General features: G+C 45.6%; 2 protein-coding genes and 1 long non-coding RNA gene across 3 annotated transcripts in view; 1 reads left to right on the top strand and 2 right to left on the bottom strand.

The window, feature by feature from the left end:
• Positions 1-11,193: 11,193 nt before the first annotated feature.
• Positions 11,194-13,992, bottom strand: LOC146755677 (uncharacterized). Its single transcript, XR_014937946.1, has 3 exons — positions 13,927-13,992; positions 12,374-12,448; positions 11,194-11,462 (listed from the first exon to the last, which is right to left on the bottom strand). It is a non-coding gene; the product is annotated as an uncharacterized LOC146755677 (long non-coding RNA).
• Positions 13,993-14,554: 562 nt separating this feature from the next.
• LOC146755676 (inositol 1,4,5-trisphosphate receptor-interacting protein-like 1) lies at positions 14,555-16,251 on the top strand. Its single transcript, XM_085525362.1, has 2 exons — positions 14,555-14,605; positions 14,978-16,251. Exons 1-2 carry the CDS (start codon positions 14,555-14,557, stop codon positions 16,157-16,159), a joined length of 1,233 nt encoding a protein of 410 aa, XP_085381488.1. The 3' UTR covers positions 16,160-16,251.
• A 5,373-nt stretch (positions 16,252-21,624) lies between these two features.
• The window catches only part of LOC146755673 (myosin-binding protein C, slow-type-like), a 43,084-nt gene continuing 40,644 nt past the window's right edge, over positions 21,625-24,064 (bottom strand). The window contains exon 3 of the mRNA XM_085525361.1: positions 21,625-23,445. Within this exon, the coding sequence (XP_085381487.1) occupies positions 23,231-23,445 (215 nt within the window). The 3' untranslated portion in view covers positions 21,625-23,230. The remainder of the gene's footprint in view (positions 23,446-24,064) is intronic.

Genomic DNA, 24,064 nt, shown 5'->3' with positions numbered 1-24,064 from the left:
CCTGAATCAACTAAGTTAGTTGATAAATCAATTAAGTCAATTGACAAGATGTACTAGAACATGACAATGAGTAGTTACCCCCAGAAATAATGCACCTGCTGTAACAAGCCCAGCAAAGGAAGTACCTGCTTGGGACTGATGACAAAAAGGCCAAGACAGACCTCTCCCCAACCTGCAGAGCACTGCCTGCACAGCTCTGCTGTAGGGCACAGCTCCTTGGGTCGCTCCTGCACAGTGCCATTCCCACTCACTGCTCTGCCCACTCAATGCCAGGATCACACCATGCACCACCACTGTCACAGCAGAGTCAGGCTTCAGGACTGGTTTTGTGGTGAGGAAGCACATCACTGTGATGATGACTCCTTGCACATATGAGTGGCATTTCCCTGTGCATTCAGTGCCTCAAGACATGGCTGTTATCCTTTCCCCGGCTCCCTGAAATGTGTTTGCTCACCTGGCTACAAGAGGTGAGTTCCTTCATGGCTCACAGCTGTTGGCTGCTGAGGGCACAGCACTGCCTCACATCTGACGTGCCTTCCCCTCAGCAGTTTGTGAGCAATAATGTGAGTGCTGTATCAGCCCAGCTGTGTGCTTGACATAAGCAATGAGATACGGGGGGGCCACAGCTGAGGGTGCAAACTGCGTAACCTTTGTGTGTTTTCCAGAAAAAACAGCTGTCCTGTGCAAGATCTGCACATGTTGCTCACGATGCTCTGAGCTGGAACTGGGCCCTGAGCAGTGCAACGTGGGCATGCCCTGTAACCAGCTGACACTGCCCGGCTCCATGCGTGGTGTTTGTCCTGGCAGAGCTCATCTCTAAACTCTCACCAGTGCCTGGTCCTCAGCTGAGGGTGGTTCTGTTTACCCACCTACAAACTTCATCTTAAGCCCAGTCTGAGCACACATCAAGCTGCCAACAGCCCTCACATTGGCTTCGGACTGTTTATTGGACCAGGTGTGATTTTTTTCCCTTTTCTGTAGTATCCACCCAATTTTGTCTGCCCAAAGTCTTGATACTAGTGCAGATCAGGGGCACACTCTTTCCCCGTTGGAGAGGTTTTTGCCTAGATACATACATCAGGATCAGTTCTTTTTGTCCCATCGTGTGTTGTATTTTTCAGTTCTCAGAGAATTTACTATTTCTCCTGGCTTGTTTGAAATATTCAGTTTGTGCTGTTTTCCCTTCACTTGATTGTGCTCCTCTGGTGCTGCCTTTGCTCCATTATCTGTCTGATGCAGAGACACAAGGCACTGGACAGTGGTTTACACATGATCCAGAACTTCCCTCAGCCTTTGAACCCTTCACTCAAATACCCGTCTGCGTTTGTCAGACACCTCCATCGCTCCACTCACAGGTGCAGTAATAACAGTCTGGATCCTTTCAAGTATCAAAACTGACTCCCACTGGAAATCAGTCATCAGACAGACAAGAGACAGGCAGGATAGCAGAGAGCTGCCTGCCAACATTTTTTTCTATAAAAGCTCATGGAAGCAGGCAAAATATAAATGACTTGTCAAAGACAGCTTAAGGAGAGATACTGAGAATATAATTATGGCCACACAAATTGCAAAGATTGCTGCTGGGTGCTCAGAGAAGGATGTGTCTGAGGTACATGCTGGGGGTCAGAGCTCTGCTTTGCTCCCATGTCATGCCCACAGTACTATCTTTTCATTTATACATGAATGACTGAAGTCTTTCCTTATTAATATTTTAATTAACATTTATTATATATATGTATATATATATTAATCATCTTTTTCTCCCAATCTTAGGCTATCTTCATAAGGTGTTTGACTACCTATTTCCTTTCCTGTGACTTGCATGAAGAGAGGAAAAAACACGTGGGGATGTCCTCAGAACAGCCACTGCTGGAAAACAGGGCACTGACATTTCCTCAAAGTACTCCTACACTGGTGACTTCTGCCACCACTAAGTTCGCTGTTGGGAAGCTTAGTGCACTTTGTCCTGTCTTGCTGCAGCGCCTCCCATCTCTTATAGCCATCTCTTGCCTGAGGGACTCAGATCTCTTCCCTTGGCTCTAAATGAGAAACACCAGGAAACAAGTCCTCCTCTGGGGCAGGCCAGGTGAGAGCCAGTGGGTGCCTCCCTGCTGCTAAGTAGTTCAGGACATTGTTCTCCCAGCACAGACCTCCAAACAGTGATAACATGTGGAAGATAAGGCTGAAGGACTTTGTCAAGGCAAGCTTGGATTACTACATTTTTTCTGAGGGGGAAATAAACCACCACCAACAACAACAATAACAACAACAACAAAGCTCTATGACTGAGAGGACGTAAATGAGCTTCTGTCATGCTGCTGCTCCCTGAGCTGGGGTGCTGTGCAGCACTCTTACATCCATCACCATAATCATGCAACACCTGACCTCCTGCTTAGAAAAGCCACCTGATTACCAGGTGAGGCATTCCAGGTTTTATCTGTTGTAGCTCTGGCCTCCAGTTAGTACTTGTGGGTAACCTCTGCTCCTTCTTCAGGAAGGTGCAGCCAGAGCTGCCCACAGACAATAGTCATGACCCATACTCCTTGTCTCTCATCAGGGTGTCATCAGCACTCTCTATGCCTGCTTTGGAGAAGTGGTTTGCATGTACTTGATAAGAGCCCTATAATCATCCCCAGTGGTGAAACTGGCTCCAGTGGGGATGAGGCAGCTCCTGCAGGTGATGCAAATGAAAGCAATGAGAAGAGGTAAGATGGAAAGGTGTAAACATCTGCTCCAAAGTAATCCCCTCTTCTCTGCTCTCTACATTACCGATGACCCTCCTACCAACCCTGGGGTGTGTCAGCCAGACAACCACTGGTGTGGGTACATCTGGCAGCCCTGCTGCCCAGCAGAGCAGTGGGGCTTTGCTGGCATCTTCTGTTTGCAAGGCAGGAGCACAAGCTCACCCACTCTTCCCCCTTCTAATCTCTTTCACATCTGTTCTATCGTGGGCTGTGTTGCAACAAGCAGAAGCTACACTTACCTTCACCTTATGTACCAAAACCTGCCTGTGTGCAGTCACAAAATTCAGCAGTGTGAGGAAATGAGAAAATTGACACCAAAGAAAACAAGTGCAATCACGGAACTTCCCTTTGCTTATCTGGCTGCAAATGTTCCAGCTGGTATGAAGCTTCAGACAGTGACGTGGGCCCAAGATTGTGGTGTTTTTCAGTTTTTCAGTGGTTTTCTTTCTTTTGTTTGGTTGCTTGGTTGTTTTTTTCTTTTTAATTATTATCTTATTAGAGACTCCATGCATTTCAGTTCTCCCTTCTATACACTGACTTCTGCCTGGAGCAGTGTAGGTGGGCCTCATGCAGCTGACAGGGACTCCCTTACACACCTTTGTAGCTGCTCCATCAAGCAATGGGCTCCCTTATCCCACGTTGTTTGCAGTGAAGGACCTACCCTGGGCTGCTGGTGGCTTTTATTCATTTCAAACACTTTAATGACTACAGAAAGTACCAGGTAAAAATTAGGTGACTGCCACCTCCACTAAAGCAGTTTTTTGCATACAAATTAAATGTTGACAAGTGATAATGGCAGGCTTGCTTCTGGACTCAGAGCCAAAGGCAGAAGACTACTGCCTAATTGGGAAAAACAGCAGAAAATGAATTAAATAATAGGGATGAGGAAGATATTTCATTAGCTGATCACATATGCCAAGCAATTCATCTTCAACATTTGTCACTTTTCCAACATGAATTTTAAAAGTACGGTGCTTTATCAAATGTGTGAGGCTCTTCCAGAGTGAGTGGTGACTGACCACTCACAATGAGTTCATTAAAGAAGTTTCACACTAAAAAGAACAAATATTGGTGGAGATTAATTGATTTCCTGTTACCATACATTCAGTCTGAATGATGTAGCTGAGATGCTTTAGTTACATCCACTTCATCTAAGTCAAGTGCAGCCTTCAGTGTGCTATTCATTTAAGTTTTCCATGAGTAATGAGTGTTAGAATAAAGTTAAATACTATAACTGTCCAAGCTGTCGTTCCAGCTTTTCCTCAGCTTGCCCTGCATTCTTTGGCTAAGAGCAGATCTTATACCAAGCCACTCTTGCTGGAAAGTACTGAAGGTTCATTCACATTTCTCTGTCCCCTCAGCTTTACCAATTACATTTTCTACATGCACCATGTCATCCTCATTACTTGCACTCACTGGATGATTTCTGATGGCTGAAGAATGAGAGAAAGCTTTACAGATGCTTTCCTCAGAGCACAAGACCTCTCCATCCCCAAGTATAGCAAGTCAGGAAAGGAAGGTAAGAGACCAGCATAGCTGTACTGGGACCTGCTTGTCAAACTGGAAAACAAGAAGAAAATGCACAGGCAGTAAAAACTGGGAGAGGTCCTGTATGAGGAGTATGAGGATGCTTGTGTAGGGATGTAGTCAGAAAAGCCAAGGCCCAGCTTGAACTAAACTTGATGAGAAGAACAAGAAAGTCTTCTACAGGTACCTCAATAAGAAAAGGAAAGTCCACAAGGGTGTACCACCCCCCCCTCCCCCCTCCCTCCCCCTCAAGTAGTGAGTGACACAGGCAAGCTGGTAACAACAGGCAAGGAGAAGGCTGAGGTGCAGTGAAATGGCATGTAAATTCAGGTCCAATATAGCAGTGAGCTTTCTGTATGGGAGAGGAGCATGCTCTTGCAGTGCTTCTCTATTCTCCTTGCAGCTGGATCTGAAATGTGCTGCTTGCAGCTTGCATTCACATCTGTCTGCTGTGGTTCTGTGCCTCTGTGTCTGCACTTTGCACTCTTGGTAGGGATGGCCTTTGGGCTGTTCTGTTACGTTTTCATTTGAAGAGAGAAGTGAAAATGTTTAATCTCAGAGATCCAGCCCTCAGGGAGCGCGCAAAAGGGCAAGAGTTTGGGCAGCATGTCTTCCCATCCCACATAGCCATGTGCCAGTCTGAAAGAACACAGACACAGCAAGCAGTGCAGCTCCAGTGACCCTTCTGCATGGCTGTCCCAGGGTCCTTTCTCCTTTGGTTTCTGATCCCAAGAACTTTACACAGCATGCCTGGCATGAATCTGATATCTTAAAGATTATTAGGGACCCTTCAGTCACCAGCTCAGTTCTTAACTCTGGGTTACATCATCTGAAGGGGGAAAGTTCTCCATTGTAAGCTCTGGTATCTAAAGGCCAGTTTGGAGGGGAGGCAACACAGCCTGCATCTCTGGTACAAACTAATTTTGTTTTGGATTTTAGTGTGCAGGATTGTAAATATTTTAATTGCATTAAATTTCTCCTTTAATGAACAAACAGCTATATAATTACAGGAGCATATTCACATCTCTGCTGTAATGGTTGTTTAAGCATTTTAATTCTGCACTATGTTTGCAGGGTTGGACTCCTCTCTGAGAAAGTAATTTTGGGTGCAGAACAGTTCACAAGCCCTTACCTTAGGAGTGTATTTTCCCTTTAATTTACCCAGGAATATTGTGAAAGTTTGGGTATGTGCCCAAAGCCAAGCTTTGTCTTTCTGTCCTTTGATTACCTTGTCTGCACCTCCCTAAAGCCCAGAAGCCTCTGCAGATGGTCAAAAGCAAATTTCCAGCCTTCCACAGAAGGCCTGTGGCTGTAAGTTCTCTGCTATTCCTTGGTAGATCACATTATTTGGTTTTATAAACACTGAAGTAGAAAGCACTCAGATGCTGCACTTAGCAGCGCTGGTGTCTGGCACAAGATGGGCTGTATGATTTTGTACTGACACACACACCCACTACCACTTCCACTCAATGCAACTTCCTTGTGTCTCACCAAGTAACAGCCTGTTCTTGTCCAGTAATGTCTTCATCTTCCTTTTCTCCTGCTGCCCTTCCAGCAGTGACCATTACACATAGCTTTGCCTATGAGGGTCTGCTGCATCTTCAGTCCTGCAGTGTGCTACAAACTGCACTTTGTTAAGAATGGTCTCAGGATGTGCATCCTTTCATGCCAAAATCAGTTTTATAGTTTTCTTTTGTTGTTTCTTTAAATACTACATATGATTTCTTTAGATACAATATTAGCCTAATTAATGAGTGTGAGAAGAGAAACATTTATCCAGTGCCCCTTACTACCATAACATACACCTTTCAGCAGTTTTAACATTCTTGGCACAACACATATGGAGCTGGAAGGAATCAGTGGCCTGAGAGCAACTCACATCATATTGCTCCATAGGTTTGCATATAGAGCAGTGAAACAAAAACACAGGAGCTAAAGCACTGAGGTATTTTTTTCCTGGGCTTGATAGCTTAAAAAATGAATGAATAAATCACCGCATTGTTGAATGAAATGATGCAAGTATTGTGCCATCTGGCTCAGCAAGGAAGTTACTCACAACAACTGTTTTAAAGTGAAAATTGCAGTGACTGTCCACAAGCAGTAGCAGTAGACAGTTTCAGAAACAGTTTGTATCTTTAGTTATAAAAAAGATGTTAGCCCTTCATCCTACTGAAAATGTCAGACATGTATGTGTTGAATTTCTTGTTCTGTGAATCTAATGTGACCTACCAGGCTGTCACGGACTGAAGCTTGTACAGATGGAATCCCTTGCTGTCAGGCCCAGTTATTGTCAAGTCCACCAAAAAACCATGCTGGTCATTCTCTTGTACTTCTTCCAAAACACAGGAATTCCCAGTTTCCTCAGGTCCTGCCCAAAGCACCTGGCACAGTTTAACTGCGATGGGCTTTGCCCAGTGCCAGGGGATCTTGTAGGCACGAGGAGCAGATGGATGTTGAAACTGAAAGGGACAAAGGAAATAGCCCCTGGTCTCCTGTTAGCACACTGGAGTAACCATTTATACTGTCAAATACTGCTGAGATTTAGTAAGTGCTTCAATAAGCAAATGATGGGAGGCACCTGTTAATTCTTCTTCTAAAGCAGAATTATTTTCCTTCTGACTTGGGAAACAGACATATGAGCCCAACTTTTCGCTCATAACTGTCAGTTTCATCAGATTCATTTTGGAATAACAGATCTAGCTGAAATCAGAAATAGAAAGCACCAGCCATATTTCAGACAGTGGATCCTATGTTAATTCTTTGTTGTTGCTTTGTTTTTTATTTTTGAAAAACAGAAGTTAATTTACTTATTTGGCTTTTAGATTCACAGTCGATATAACAGAAGATGGATAGGAGATTAAGTGTGGATTCCAAGGGGAGTTTTTCAGAGATTTTCATATGAGCAGTTTCTGTGGCTAATGGAGTTACTAACAGTACATTTAGGACTTGGTTAGTGTAGGCATTATAAAAAATAGAAGTGTGAAAGTTGAGCAGAGACCATAGGGCAAATGGGAATTAACTTGCTCAGGTAGACAGTTGTAAGATGAAAATTCAAGGCAGTAGCTGGATCTAAACACATTCAGGCAATGACAGAGTGCAGAGGTGAGTACGGAAATAGGGAGATGTAAATAGCTGATGGCATAAACAGTGCCAAGCTTGATTATTAGTTGAGAAATACATGGAAGAGATGGGCTGGCAGGGAATCAATTGCCCATTCATTCCTTATGCTGATGAGCTGATTACTCAGTGGGCTTTTGTGAGAGGAATCCATCGCTCTCCACTGTGCTATGTTTTTGGGGAATCAAACTAACTGGGAACAGCTGGGACAAAGTTTGCAAGTGTTTGGTCATTGGTATAAAACAGATGAAAGTCAGTCTGTATAGCTTGTAAAGTAATTTTCCAGCTGGTGGAAGTATGAATTATGATAGGAAAGGCAAATAGGATCAGTTATAGGATTATATTTAGAATAAGAGGGATTAATGCATGTAATTTTGATGCAAAATAATGAACTAGACAAATGTGAGGAGCAAAGGGGGAATGGCAGAGGAGCAGTGAAAGCAAACCAAGATCATAGAGGGTACATACAGATGTGGCCGAGTAGACGGAAGGGAGGGAAGTAGATGAGAAATTTACTGAGGGTCATAACAAAATGAGACTTTTACAAGAGGTGGTGAAGTCCTGTGCTCCAGTTTTGGCTTCTATTGACTCCATGTGAAGATGAAGGCAGTGAAATGTCTCTGATAGGCACAGCAGGTCTCCCATTGGCATGAGGGGTTCCCTTGTTGTGAGGGAAAGGTTTGGGATCAAAGAGTTTGCCTGCCTGAATTCTTTTGAACTCATCTGTTGCCTGTAGCCTTGCCAAATAAGGCAACACCATGGTTAGCCTGTGCAGGCAGTTCTACCCCACTGTCAGAAGCTTCTTATGAATGAGATCAGAGACAAAAATTTCAGTAGGTCTTCTCACAACAAAGTGGGAACCCTAAACAGAGCCTATAGCACTGGGGAGGCAAGAATTCTGGCTCATGTGAGGGCTGAGCCCCATAATTTGCCAGACTGGACATACTGTAACTCTAAACCCATTTCCAGATTAATTACACAAAATCTGCAAACCACTGTAAAATCATTTTCATCTGCAGAAAATATATTATGGTATTTCCTCTTCTTCTCAGATTCAGTGAAAGCAAATTTTCACATTCTCCTCTGAACAGACATTGCCAGGAAAACACTTTTGAATGTGATGTGTGTTATTCTCCCATAATTCAATCCTGTACTCTGAATGCCACAAGTGTCTCTGTTATTTTGTCTTTCATTAGGCTGTGAACTCAGATCAGGAACAGTGTCTCCCCATGCACTTGCAAAGTACCAGGAAAACCAATGACTGTGTGCTGTGAATGATGAATGTGAAGCTCACTTGACCGCAGACAGTGTAGGCCAAGGGCAGTTCTAAAAAACAACTGCCTGATGAAATACTTGTGTTTCTTTGTGACGCTGAGTTCAAAATGCTGTATAAGAACCAACACCTTGAAAGAAAATAAATATTTCTATTCTTCATTTGCTTCAGGTTTAGGAGAGGGTGACCGAAGACTTCAATTAGGGTTACATCTATTCCAGAGTGAAGAACGAGCAAAGCAAATAAGTAGGCAGGCCTGGGAACAGACTTCTCAGAATGATGCAAAGATGATACACAAAAAACTTACAGGAACAATGTGTCCTAAGACACCTTCTATTTCTATGAATGTAGATCAAGTATAATAATGTGAGATTTTTAAATGAGTTAGTCTGATGGAGACCTTTATATTGCACATCTTTACTTCCATATTCCTTGCTCTCGGATTTCTGGTTATATACTGCTGGTTAAATGCTGCTAGCATTCTTCTTCTTGATATTTCTCTGGCTTGAATAACTTCTGCCATTACAGAATCAGTCTTGTCTGGAATAGAGGAGTCCTATTTCTATGATTTCACTATGTGTCTTTATGAAAGAAACATGTACCAGTCTTCAATTTGTTTTTGTTTCAATCTATATAGGACTTTCAGGACCCATTCCCAGATACAAATATTTGAGATTTTCAGTTCTGAATATCCTGTCTCAAAATACCCTGCAATGTTAACTTAAAATTCCATGCTTCAGTAGGAAGCCTCATGAATACCTGAATTAACTGAATACTTATAGAAAGCTGATACATGCAAAACTCATCCTATGAATTACACAAATGTTACCTAAAAGTGATCCTCACATGGTGCTTTCCCAGATTTTTACATGTATGTTACCAGTGCATCCAATGATGTGATTTACGTTGGAATGGTTTTATTGGTCAGTTTTTGCAACTTTGGTCTTTTTTCTTGATCAAAGAATTTCCATTTTTCTCCACTAGAAAACAGACACATTGAAGACTGCTTCGGTGTCCTAAAGATGTATTGAATCGAGCTAACACAGTATTTTCTGGGTAAACTAAGCACGTGAAAAGTGATCTTGCTTTTTTATTTAAAATTAGACAAATGCTCATGAGCTCTGGGTCTGCTTCCAAGTTGAAGAGAAATAGTTTTATTGATTTTAGTGCTCTCGATAAATTAGGAACGTGCTGAGAAAAATGCTCCGCTCCCATGAGTTTGGAATTTATTTTCAAACTGAAGGGAATGTTTGCTGTGTTTACTGTGGTATTCAGGCACTGGGTTCCTTTCATCTTTCTCAAGATGCAGCTATATACAACTAGAGGATGCAAAGACAGTGAAGCATTTGTTGCTTTGTTTGTTTTGTTTTTGCATATACTGAAGGTTTTATTTCATCACCCACTTTCATGGAAGAATAATTCAGAATTAGTTCAAAGTAAAGGAGGCCTGAACTCCTTCCTTCCTCTAGCTCAGCAGAAACCAACATTTTTGGAAGATTTGCAGAGGAAGGAGCGCAATGAAAAATGATCCCACTGAGTCTGGAGTCCAACCTGTCATTGATGCAATCCACACAAAAAATCAAAGCCAACCTTCCACAGACATTCTTTGACTGAGATGAGCACCACATGCAGATTGAGGAGCAGACCTCGGTGATTACATTGCTCTGGTTGTGATAAAAGAAGGCAGCACTGGGAGGGATTCCCTCTGCTGGTCCTGGGGGGCCACAGTGATTCTTAGAAGGTCATCCTGCCTCTCTGGTCTGGGCTTGAGAGTGAAGGAGAGCAGTGTTGTGTAGATGAGCAAATCTATCTCATTTACCATTTCATGTTTTGAGAATGAATGAAAACAACTGAAAATCTGTCTCCACAACATTCTCATATAAATTATTTATATCAGGATTGTTTTCAGCCCATAGAGACTGCAAAGCAGTAAAGGTTCATCCGATCCCACAGGGATGGGCTGGCTGCTCTGATGGGGCACTGCCTGGGCTCAGCTCCATGCTCCCCCAGCAGCCCGTGCAGGCAGGCAGCAGCCAGTGCCTGCAGTCCATGCAGCCCCAGCACAGCACAGCCGGCGCACAGAAGGCTCAGCAGGTGCCGTTTCCCCCTCCTCCTCCTCCCAGCTCAGCACCCCGCAGTTGTCTCCACCAACTCTCCCGTGCAGCGTTAATGTGAGGGAAAACTGTGGCATCACCATGGTGCAACTCTGACTTCCCCTCATCCCTGATCAGTTCTCAGACAGGTGTCAAAAGAAACATGATTTCAGGAAAAAAGGGCATTAAGATGTCAGTATAGAGACAAACTCAACTTAGACTGTGAGCACATCTGTATATTCTTGATTATCTTTTTAAGAAAACTAAAAGAAATATTCCTGAGTGCTCCACTGGAAATAGTCAGCAAATAAGATTCAGTGTTCATGGAAGAAACCTCTATTATCTCTGAAACAAGTTAGCATAGCACGGGCAGTCAGCAGCCAGTGCTGCATTTACACACTTAGAATGAGAAAAGGAAAACCTGAAATTTCACACAGCATTGAAAAGAAAACTATTTTTGATATCTTAAGGCAGATGCTGGGTCGTGGTCTGATGTGTTGTGGTTCAGAAATAAAATAGGTCTTTAAAAGGAACAACAGCTCTCTTTTCTCTGGAGGAGAAGTTCAGTGAATCCTTTCAATTTCCAAAGGCGTAGAGGTCAGACTGCCCCGTGCCCTCACTGTGTGCTTTCTGCATGAGGCTGAGATGACTTGTGTGATCTCATAGGCATGGGCTGCTTTAAAGACTGCTTTATGCAGTACATTCTGCCTGGAAAAGCAAACTTACTTTTAGTATTCCTTCACACATGATTTTGCACAGACGGCTTCCCAGGGAGTTGAACTCAGCCTGCACTGTGAATGGTTTGAAAAATGTCTATTATTTAAAAGTTTCATTGTTAGAACTAAACCCGAACTGTTAAGAAGGAGCCTCAGCCACAACCAAGAACAAGTTCAAACTCAACAAAAAGAATTGCTGGCCATCTCTCCCGTTCTTGTCTTTTAAAGCTACAATAACAACAGAAAAACAATAAAACACTGTCCAAGCTTGGGAGCACTTTAGCATCAGTCTTGCTGACAGGAGCACCTTCCTCAATTATATTTTCATCATCAGAGAAACTATGAGCCCGCTGTAACTGGATAAAAGCCCTTCAAAATGAGAGCTTCCTTCAGTGTCTCACTCCCAATCAGAGGTGCTTCCACGTGGCAGCCTCCAGACCTCACAGTTTATAACAACACAATGACACTTAATGACATTTCTCATCGCATTTCTGTCTCACATGGGGAGTGCACCACTGGAGGGGATGCACTAGGCCATGTGTGAACTGACTGGAGAAGAACTGGAAATACATCATCACTGTTTTGTTTAGAAAAGTACTTCTGACTAAAAATCACAGGTTTTTTGTGACTTCATAGAAAGATTTCTTTCAAAAATATGAAGTAAGACCTGCATAAAAACTTGAACAAGATAAGCATGATTTTCAGGTTAGTGAAAATCAAGCACATTAATAGACAGCTCCTGGTTTCTGCATACAGAGCTGATTTTCTCTCCGTTGTCTCACTTGAGGGAAATTGAGCAATAAATGATGGGAACCAGTGGAGAGCATCCTCCTTCCAGGGCTGCAAACTACATTTGTCTCAGTTGTGCACACAGTCTGCATTCACACTATGGTGAGTGCTCACCTGTGAGTGTGCAGTTCAAGTGCTTGTCCGGATTTATTTCTTGGTTGTTAATGAGTATTCAGTTTAGTTGTTTACCTGAAATGCAAAAAGTAGAGATTGGAAGTTTATTGTCATGTGCAAAATTATTGAGGGTGCACTGGATAGATGCATAATGCAAGGGGCTTTGACTGGTTTGCCTACAGAGGAACCCACATTGGTGATTCTCTGAGCAGCAGCAGCAAAGCCTCACATGTGGAGGCTGACCAGATTGCAGAAGGGGAACAGGATACAAACAGTTTGAGGAGCTGCTTCACTGACATTTCCAACACTGTTTTGGTAAAGGCCTTCGCTAAGCACAGTGACCTGAGATAAGCACAGAGTCAAGTTTAACATGCCTGAGAGGAGGATCTGGAGAGGAGGATGTCAGAAGTGCTCCAGTGTTACCATGATGACTGGCTTCCCACTTGCCCCCCATTGTAGTTGCACTGCTTGGCACTGGAAGGCACCAGCCTGGAGCTCCGGCTGCAAGGCTCCGCCAAATGCAGGAAACAACAGACACCCAGAGACTGGTGAAGTACAGAAATCTGAATGCTGAATTCGGATTCAGGAAAGAATAGGTCCTGTTTCACTGGGTTACACAGCTTCTGTTGGTTAATAATATTTATTGATATCCTTGTTACCGGAAACAGAGAAGAAGAGCGATTATCTTCTGTGGAGAAACCTACACTAGGGAACCTGCTGTAGCAGGGGATTTGGTCTAGGGGATCTCGTGAGGTTCAAATGACTTCCAACCCTGTTGATCTGGGATCTCCCCTGGCTTCAGGAGGTGACTCTGGCCTTACCTCCCAGAAGTCAATACAGCCATGGCTGGGAGCCTTGTGCTGCAGGCAGCAAGGTATGCAGGTGAAGCACAGCTGGTCTGACAGCTGCCATCACGCTCCTGTCCTACAGGGCTGTCTCCTTACCTACCAGACCACTCTGTGCCTGCAGGGCTGCCTTGGTTCAACACCCACAGGCTCCCAGCCAAGCCTTTCTCTGTTGGCCTTTGAGAAATATTCCTGCCTCGTGCACATGTGATTTTGCAACATGGGGTAGACAGCAGTTGCTCCTGCTGTTTTCTCTACAGCATAAGCTCACCCAAAGGAGCCAGAGCCCATGCAGCTGAAGAGGCTGCTGCACATGTGGGCATCCTAATCATCATTGTTAGAGCCCCTTTGAGCTGCTTGGATCGAGCCATCTGGCCTTTTGCTCAGAGGACGTTCAGACCACCGGTGGCTGAGGGAGCAATCAGCAAAGGGCTGTGTGATGTCAGGTGCTGAGACTTTGACATGACCGGCACTGATCTTCAGCTTTGTTCCCTCTGTGGCATTTCAGCACTAAAATGAGTTTCTGCATATGCTGCAAATTCTTATGTTTCCTCAGGAGCAGTAGTTTTGATTTTCCTTTTCTGTCCAAATGATTTTCCAGGGACAGTGTGTTTGGAACATAACCTGTGGGGTGGCACATGAGGAGCACAGCATCCATGGGAAATACCACCCCATTTTATTTTAAAGAAAGGCCCGGGCAGCTCCCACCTGCTTAGTAAAGAGCGTCCCCAGGAGCTCTGTCCAGAGATATGCCTCCAAATTGAGGCAGTGCCGTGGCTCAGTGGCCATGTGCCCACCCTGGACAGCTGAGAAGGGTGGAGTCGGGCAGCCCATTTGTGACATCAGCAGGAATGCATTGCATCACAATGCAGGGGATGGGTTTAGGGCCACAGGCAGGCAGCGCTGCTGCATTTTTGACCTGGGCCAATGGTGAGTGCAGCAGCAGGGGAAGGTCGGGCTGGACGAGGGATGTGGTGCAAACACCGGCCCCTGTGGGAGCACCACGGGCAGTGCTTGGAACTGTCCCTGCCAGCGCTGGCCTCGGTCCCTGCTGCCACCCAGCTCCCTCGTACCCACTGCTCCTACCTGAGCACAGGGCCATGCGGCTCCTGGCCCCGCTCCCTCCCAGCCCCACTGAGCCCCTCTCTCCCATCTCTTGCAGATCATGGCTTTGGTGTTTGTTCTCGCATTGTTGGTGCGGGCGCTAAGTGTCAGTGTCAATACTGATGTGCTCATGCTCGAGAACGTGCAGCGGCGCGAGGTTGATCTGCAAAAGCACATGATACCTCCGCAGCACGAGATTGAGCAGAGGAATGAGCAGCAGAGCTGGGTGAACATGTCATCTCTGCTCTTTGCTCTGCTGGATTACTGGAAGATCTGGTTCAATGTGGGGCTGATTCTGTTGCTCCTTTGGAACATGCTGCAGTCCATACAAATGAACCAGCATGATGAAAGCAGCAGTGAAAATGACAGCTCCAGTGGCGAGGAGGAGGCATCGGGGGCGGAGCAAGAGGAAGAGGAAGAGGAAGAGGTGGAAGAGGTTGAACAGGAGGAACATCAGGAGGAACAGGTGGAACAGCAGGTGCAGGAGGAAGAGGAACAGGTGGAACAGGAGGAACAGCAGGTGCAGGAGGAACAGGAACGGGTGCAGGAGGAACAGGTGGAACAGGAGGAACAGCAGGTGCAGGAGGAGCAGGTGGAACAGGGCGGACAGCAGGAGCAGGTAGAACAGCAGGAGCAGGTGGAATTGGTGGAAAAGGAGGAACAGGAAGAAGAGGAGGATGACGAGGAAGAAGACTTCAAAGATTCAGCACTGACAAAATTTCTCACAAGGCGTGCCCTGGAAAAGGTGGAAGGAAGGGCCACCAGGTGCCCTATAGTGGAGGAGCTGATGGACCAGCTCGTGCAGACCTTCAGATTCATCTGGTCCAACAGCTTCTTCCCGGTGCTGCAGCCCGCCATTGGGGTGGGCAGTGCCTTTGAAGGCTGGAGTCCCCGGGAGTGGGACAATGTATACTGCCTGCTCGTGCCCATAGAGCCTCCCCCCGGGCACACCTTCCTCCTGGAGCTGGGAGATGAAGGGCACGGGCTGGCAAGGAACTCCCGCGTCCGCGTGGAGCTTCAGTGCATGTGCCAAAGGGAGAAGCAGCTGGGGAATGTGCTGTGCTTCCTCCACCACCATGAGGAAGAGCTGAGCCAAAATCAGGACCCCAGCCTGCTACAGACTCTCTGCACTGACTCCTACCTGGATGTGGAGAGAACTGTCACCTGGTTCACCGCACAGGTGGCAGCAATCTGGAAGACCACCCACCACGCGCACGCCTACAACCTGAAGGTGCTGCCTTCCAGACGCTCCTGCAAGCTCCAGCTGACAGAAGCCTACAGCGGGGAAAAAGTCCTCGTCGAGCTGCTGTTCGGGGTGCAGCAAGAATACTCGGACATCTACCTGACCAGCCAGAACACAGACGCCGGCTTTACGCCCAGCACAACATGGCCACAGAGCTGCGCTGTGGCAGAAAAGAAGTTCTTCCAGCACACGGCCAGGAGTACCGGACAGGACAGCTCCCACCTGCACTGCCTGACGTTGCTTGCCAGCATCTTAGTGGGCATGGGCTTTTCCACCTATGTCATCAAGACTCTTGTCCTCCACAGTTTGGTCATCATCCCTTTGAAGAAGTGGCGCAGGAAGTATTTCCTGAATCGGATGGAGAATCTCCTGCGGTACCTGCGCTACTGCCTGGATGAGAAATGCCTGAACCACTTCTTCCTTGGCAGCAAGTCGGTGCACAGCACGATTGTCCTGCCGCAGTCCTTCCGATCTGCCAAGCCGCTCAACCTCTTCCAGCACCTGGAGGAGGACCCGGACGCCCACTCCATAGCGCTGTGTGAGTTCAGGGAGCTGAAAGATCGCTACATCAGACTGCTGCTGTTCGGACGCTGAGAGAGACCTTTGTCCGAACCCTTCTCTTGTTTTGGCTGCAAGCTCACATCCTGTGAGCAATAAGACTCTGAGACCTATTTAGGAGGCCAGAGGTGGCTGTTTCCTTGTGGCAGTCAGTGTCACGTTGGAGAGAGCTTACCAGTGGAAGATCCGGCCTGTGACCAAATGACTCCATCTTGGTATGGGAGATCTGGGGATGGAACCATTGTATCTTGTGAAGGCAAGATGCAAACAGATGCTTCCCTGCTCCCTCTGACGACCATCTCTACTGAAGATCAACATCTGAACTACGAGTCATGCTGGAAACCCAGTGGTGACTAATTCTCTCTTGCTTTCTACAAAGACTCTTTGCTTTTATTTCCTATCTCTTTTCTATCACCCGACTTCCCTTCCCCATTTCCCTAAACAACAACAACTTTTAATAAACTCTTATAAACTATATATCCTGTTGTGTCTCAATCTCGCCGTCGTGTGTACGTATATTGAAAGAATATAGAGGCCACTAAGATGGTCAGGGTGCTGGAGCAGCTCTCCTGTGAGAAATGGTTGAGGGAACTGGGCTTGTTTAGCTTAGAGAAGGCTCTGGGGAGATCTCGTTGTGGCCTTGCAGTACTTGAAGGGAGCGTATACAGAGGAGGAATTGCTGTGTCACGGTGTTATCTAGATCAATCTATGTCTGTGACGGGGAGGGGCAGTAGGCTCCTGTTCCCCCTGGCTCCCAGCGTATAGGAAGGGAAAATAAGAAAGGGGTAGGGAGATGGGAGCTGGACTCAAGGAAACAAACAGAGAAGTGGCAACGATCTAAGGAGGAAAACTTATTATTTTACTAATTACAATCTAATGGAAATCGAGGCTAATAAGCCAAGTAAAATAAAAGGGAAAGAGAGAGAGAGGTTTTCCGAAGACCGAGAAGCCTACTTTGAAACTGAAGGTGCCACGGCTTGGAAGCACACCCAGACTCGCTACCAGGCAGTTTGAGAGAGAGACAGCATCACTTCCGTGATGTGTTTCCCTCTCTGACTGTGAGACCCTCTGGGACATGTAGTTGTTCTCTGTGCTCTATATGATGTTATGATGTGGAATACCAATAGAAAAATGTACAAAACCATGACATTGTGAGGGTGGGCAGTGATAGGACAAGGGGGAATGGCTTTAAATTCAGACAGGGAAAGTTTAGGTTGGATCTTAGGAGGAAGTTTTTCACTCAGAGGCTGGTGACGCACTGGAACGGGTTGCCCAAGGAGGCTGTGGATGCCCCATCCCTGCAGGCATTCAAGGCCAGGCTGGATGTGGCTCTGGGCAGCCTGGGCTTCTGGTTGGTGACCCTGCACACAGCAGGGGGTTGGGACTGGATGAGCACTGTGGACCTTTGCAACCCCGGCCATTTCATGATTGTATGATGGGTGACATAAATCGCTGTCTGATTATTGTTGCAATATGCTTCTTTTCATGTGCTCTTAACCAAATACTGCTGGTGTTGCCCTGGGTGTCCTGTTTGGGGTCGTATCCTGGTAGATGCTTTACGAATACAAATGGTGCATAAAGGCCTGTATAGTTCATTAGGACCAGATCTCATGTCCATCGATAGCAGTATTATATAGAAATAATATACCTTTACATATATAAAAATGATAGACCTTTCAGAAGGGTATATAAATGCAGCACAGTGGACAAACATATATTACTCTGTCCACCTGTTTGACAAAAATGTATATATTATTTTATACCCTGAAGCAGGGGTTTTAATATTCCTTCAACAATATTTTGATATAATCATCAATGACTATAACTGCTCTGCTCTGGATCTTCTTGTCATCTTTCTAAATGTCTGCTCCATTTTTTCATCATGTTGGACCAAAAATATAGCGTGGTGATGAACTACACAGGTCTGTTTTGTGCTGTAGATGCTTAGCCCTGGAAGTTTATCAGTAAATAAGAGAGATGAAAAATCCACTTTAGAGAGAGGATTAGGTAAAAAATTCAGCTTCTTGAAAGTAATCTGAGAGGTACTACTGACGTATTCGCCAATTAACCTGACTTATCCCAGGACTTCAACTGTCCCGGGGAGAGAGACACAAACATGGATGCCATCATGTCTTCTCTCAATATATTGCTCTGTCACACACCTTATATGCCATCCTAAATCCCGCGCAGACACGTACACCTGCTACGCAAAACCCGATGCACGCGAGAGAACCTATACACACACCTACCTAAACCCGCAGCCCACTAACTCTTAACCTACAGGCCTAACTCAGCTATTCTAGAACACTCCATCTACTCAGAACTACTGTATGCACTCATAAATCCTCGCAAAGACAACTTAGCACCCCAACATACTACAGAACTCTGTGATCAGTGGGAGGTTGGCACAGGTTTGCTGTTAAAAATGGCACTTTCTGCCCTTCTGTGTCCATGGGCTCCTGAAGGATTTGTAAATCCTTGTGCTAAAGGTGGATGAGGCTTGCACATCTCCTGCCACCTGATTATTACCTGTGCAGATGGAACATATCTCTGGGTTCTGCCTGCAGGTAGCAAGGACAGAGCAATCCCACATGGACAGGGACTTGCCAAGGTATAGCTGAAAGCAGGTGGTAGATAAGATGAATTGCCTTCCAGCAATTTGCAACCAGAACGAGGAGAAATTTCATATGATTGTGAGCTGCAGTTCCTCCTATCAAACCTGACCTGGTGCTAAGCCTTCTAACAGCTATTGTCTCGGACCATTTAGAAGAGAGAGTCCCATTCAGCATTTCCTGTCCCTGCTGTTACCTGGAGGTTTTTTGCTGTGCTCTCACTGCTCCTTTCCATGCTGATCTTTGGGATGCTGCATTGCTGTAGCATCACTGAGGAGCAGTTAGAGAATCACAGAATCATCATCATAGACTCATAGGATGGCTGGGGCTGAACAGTACCACAATGATCATCTAATTCCATCGCTGGTGGCACCGCAAAGATGAAAGGAAGAGGCTTTGTGTTATAGGAGCATTGCCATGCAGTGCTGATTGCCTATAGGGTTTCAAGCAAGGAAACACAAAAATAATAGATCAGAGCACCCATGATTTTGTGTTGTGTTCACGACAGTATTTGGCCCCTTATTTGCTATGGTGAGTTTCATTTGCTGGAAACCTTCATCTCTCTTTTAAATGATCATTCTTTGGTTTGAATCAAGCTTTAAATGGGAGTCAGTGAATGCGCTCCTGGATTTCTGTATGTGTTTGCCCGGTGGGATAGGTTGTAGTTAAGTGAAATGCATGGTGTAAGCAAAGAGAAATTGCTGTATGCAAACCATAATTTTTGCATACTTACTGTTTGGAGTGCTGAGGAAAGGGATGTATCACAGCATTTTTATCATGTCGGCTGCTCTCCCTGTCTCACTGCCTGAAGGGTGGCAAAGGGCCCCTTTCATCTGGAGGATTATGAGGCCATCATGGTAAACAGCAACACCTGGTTGGGTTGACATTGTTGGAGCTTTCATCTTTTGTTCGAAGTTTTGAAGTGTTCCTTGTGGTTCTTTTGTTCCCCGAGTCATGACTTGATGTTTAGCGAGATCAGGGAGGAGCAGCTTCTTGCTGGAGTCATTAATGTGGATGGGGAGGGGAGAAGACAGTGGCCAGCTGAGTGCTTCCAGAGTCCCAAGGTTGGGGATGGCCCTACAGGTTTGGAGCTCAGTTCTGGCTGCACAGAGGGTGCCTGGATCTCTGCTTCTGCTGCTTTCACCCCAACAAATGCTCCTTAAGAATGAAATGCAACATGCCGCTTGGCTTCATACCTCTTAATCCCAGAACAGGAGTCCATCCACAAGCGGATGAGAGAAACTGACAACAAAGGACTTAGCAAAGAGACACTGACAGAGTCAGTGGGCAGTGCTGCCAGTTTCTGCCTGCACTTGTAACCAACCACCCAGCCTTGCCACCATCACACTGGCTTCCTGAGCTCATTCATTTACTCTGGGGGGTGCCTGCAGGGCCTGGAGCGTGCAGGAGTGGAACGGGAGGCTGTCCATGAGGCACTGTGCTCGGGGGGATTTCCCTGGCTGGACCATTGCATGTTCTCATGTTCTCTGCCTTGCAGCCTCTGAATGCAGACAGAGCCGGATCCTGGTGGGCGAATGCCAAAGAAATCTCTTAGTTGGTAGCCGAGTCTCATACTTGCCTTTATGATATTCTTTTAACATCAAAGTAAGATTCATATATAAAGCAGAGCACCCAAGAATATATCTCTAGTAATGGTGACAGTGAAATGTCATTTTTGGATGGAATGTTTTTATTTCCCTTCCTTTTTAGTCTCACCTTTTTTAGTTTTCTATCCACTGATTTTGCCCAGAATTTCCAACCTGTGGAAATATATTCCCGTGTTTATTTAGCACTGCTGCTTTTCCTGTGCTAGCAGTATGGATTTAGACATTGGCTCATCCTTTATGCAGTTCAGAGAATGACTTCAGGAAAAGTCCTAATCCAGCAAAGGTGGATTCTTCAATAAGGAAAAATACAGCTCAGATTGCAAGAATAAAGATGGAATGGGTCTTTGCTGTGTTCTGCCTCTTCCAAGCATGTAAGATTTTTCACTCAGGGGTGGTGACCCCAGCACTTGCTCTTGTTGAACCTCATCCCATTGGCCCCAGCCTATTGATCAGCCTGTCCTGGTCTCTCTGTGGGGCCTGTTTACCCTAAGGCAGATCAGCACTTCCTAACAACTTGCTGTCATGTGCAAAATTATTGAGGGTGCACTGGATAGATGCATAATGCAAGGGGCTTTGACTGGTTTGCCTACAGAGGAACCCACACTGGTGATTCTCTGAGCAGCAGCAGCAAAGCCTCACATGTGGAGGCTGACCAGATTGCAGAAGGGGAACAGGATACAAACAGTTTGAGGAGCTGCTTCACTGACATTTCCAACACTGTTTTGGTAAAGGCCTTCGCTAAGCACAGTGACCTGAGATAAGCACAGAGTCAAGTTTAACATGCCTGAGAGGAGGATCTGGAGAGGAGGATGTCAGAAGTGCTCCAGTGTTACCATGATGACTGGCTTCCCACTTGCCCCCCATTGTAGTTGCACTGCTTGGCACTGGAAGGCACCAGCCTGGAGCTCCGGCTGCAAGGCTCTGCCAAATGCAGGAAACAACAGACACCCAGAGACTGGTGAAGGGTCCTAAACCAACAGGCGGTACCACCCTCATTTGTAAATACAAGTCACCAAGCCCTGGCTTAGATGAGCCAGGATCCTGTTCACAGGACTACAGACTTCTATGGAATAGCCATGTTCTTCTTTCTTTTTTTCTTCCTATTATAAATTTTGCAAACAGATCACTTAACCCAGAGCAGAACAAAACCACGTGTAATTAGCTGTGAAGTAAGTGACACCATTCAATTCATGAGAATTTTGTTTTCTGCTTGCTCAGAAGCACAGCACTCAGCACAGGATATGATCTGCAGTAAGAAAGGAACACATCTGACACATTGGAGTCCTACTGGGATTTGGCAGTTTATTTCCATGAGCTGATTGTCAACAGTGGGGGAATTAATGACCACGTTATAAGCAGTGTGCATCTGCACACAAGCACTTATGTTTGGCATGTATAGTGTCACACGTGCAATGAAATTAATTACAGAATTATGTGCAATTATGGTTATAAGTGTAACACATTAAGCAGTCTCTTGCCAACTATTTAATGCACGTACTCTCAGTAAACTCATTTTTTTCAAGGATTCACAACTCTTTTCAAACATATACTTCAATTTAAGCAGTTCCTGGAGTTAAAGTGGTTGACTTGTGATTTATACTCTGCTGATGGGGACATTTTTTTTTTTATTTTCATGTCCTTTTAAACTGCTTATTGTAAAGATTTCTCCCCATTGCAGTGTCACTTCTTGTGCCACTGTGCCACTTCTTCTTACTCTGTTCCCTCATTTTTTAACTGACTTTCCCTTTGTATTGTCCTGTCATTATACGTACCCAGAACAAACAAGGTATGGAACAGTGTCTGCCATTGGTTTGTGTCTTACTGTATTGTGGTTAGGATGGAGTAATTAAGGTGAATAGACCCAGGGTTCCAACACCCCCCAGGGGCAGCCCCAGGTCCTGCAAGAGCAGCTCCGGCCCTGCTGCAGCCCTCACCATGCCACTCACGTCACACTCTCAAAGAGCAGCTGCAATTCCAAGGAGGGTTATTTCATTTGGCACAGAATCTTTTTTAAATGGGTCGCTTCCCAGACTTATGCTGAACAGCAACGAGCAAAATTAACTTGTAGAATTGTGTGTAGAATTATCATGACAAGTGTTCTAGCTGTATCAGCCAGCAACTACATCCCTAAGATGCAATCGTTATTTCATTTTGGTAAGCCCCTTCCCCATTTTCAGATGTCACAGAATGACAGAATTGTAGGGGTTGGAAGGGACCTGCAGAGCTCATCGAATCCAGCTCCCCTGCAAAGCAGGCACTCTACAGCAGGCTGTACAGGTAGGCATCCAGATGGGTCTTGAATATCTCCAGAGAATGAGACTCCACAACTCCCCTGGGCAGCCTGTTCCAGTGCTCCATCACCCTCACTGTGAAGAAGTTCCTTTGTATATTGGTGTGGAACTTCCTATGCTCCAGTTTGTGGCCATTTCCCCTTGTCCTGTCCACACAGACAAATGAAAAGATGGTGGCCATGTGCCTTTATCTCCCACACTTAAATGCTTATAAACATTAATCAGATCCCCTCTGAGTCTTCTTTTCTCAAGGCTGCACAGACCCATGTCACCCATTTCCTCATAGGAGAGATGTTCCAGGCCCTTTATCATGTTTGTGGCCCTCAGCTGGACTCTTTCCAGACGATCCCTGTCTGTTTTGTACTGGCAGCCCAGAACTGGATACAGTACTCAAGAACCGGATACAGTACCATATACGTATTTTTTACTTCCATAACTCAACACAACCTTCTGTTTGGGAGACAAACAGCAACCTGTTTGTGATACACACCTGCAGTGTGTATCGGTGCTTTTGACTGAGTGAAAATTCTTACATTCAAAATATGATTGCCAAGAATATAAAAGGGATCTTAGGCAGCTTCTCTTCCCAGAGTTTCATCACTGGCTGCTGAGCTCATAGACAGAGCTGTGTTTGACGGGGGCAGTGCCTGAGCACTTCACACAAAGTGGCCAAGGAGCAGTGCTGCATTTCTGCATGGCTGCATTTCTGCAAGGCTGCATGGCTGCCTTCAGTGCTGCAGGAGCTGTCAGTGCTGGTTGTCTCCTGGCAGTTGGAGGCATTTGGGCTCCCCAGGAGTAATTTTGCAGAAAGCCTAAGAAAAGAGAAAAAACAGTGTGTTTTTACAGACAGCCTTCTAGGGAGAACAAAGCGCTTCCCTTGATTTCTGCACATAATTTAGGGATAACTTAATTAGCTTCACTGAAGTCATGCTAATTTACCTTAGGTAAAAGTGATTCTCTTTCTCCTTTTGTGAAAAGGGAACAGTGTAAATTTCCTGATGTTAATTAAGACAGAAGCAGACTATACCTTCATGTATTCAGTGCAAAATAAGCAAGACTAGAACACAGCCCAAACTCCAGATTACAATCACTGGCATGGTCACTGTTTGGCACAGGCATCCGCAGCAGCTGGGATTTCTGCAGCTGGCTGATAGAACAGCATAAGGAGGAACGTGTTACAGAGGTGCTTGAGAACTGCGTGGGTTTCTTTCCATGAAAATATCAGAGATTTGGGAAAGCTTTTTTGAGGGGCAGGTGCTACAGAGAGCCACTGTGCCAGGACCGTGGGGAGCTGCGTGGTGGGGTCACCATAGGACATAGAAGGTTCCAAGTTGGAAGGGACCCACAGGGATCACACAGCACCACCCAGACCTGGTGTCAGAGTGGTGTCCCAACACTCCCTGAGCTCCGGCAGCTCGGGGCTGTGCCTGC

Source organism: Coturnix japonica, chromosome 31 (genome assembly GCF_054131305.1).
Source record: "Coturnix japonica strain WE chromosome 31, WE-NBRP24, whole genome shotgun sequence".
Taxonomy (NCBI): Eukaryota; Metazoa; Chordata; class Aves; order Galliformes; family Phasianidae; genus Coturnix; species Coturnix japonica.
This window is presented reverse-complemented; position numbering and strand designations above follow the sequence as displayed.

Coding starts and splice junctions, on each gene's coding strand:
- LOC146755676 (XM_085525362.1), top strand. CDS start 14,555: ATGTCATCTCTGCTCTTTGCTCTGCTGGATTACTGGAAGATCTGGTTC. Junction 14,606..14,977: donor ACTGGAAGATCTGGTTCAAT/GTGGGGCTGATT, acceptor TTGGTGGAAAAG/GAGGAACAGGAAGAAGAGGA.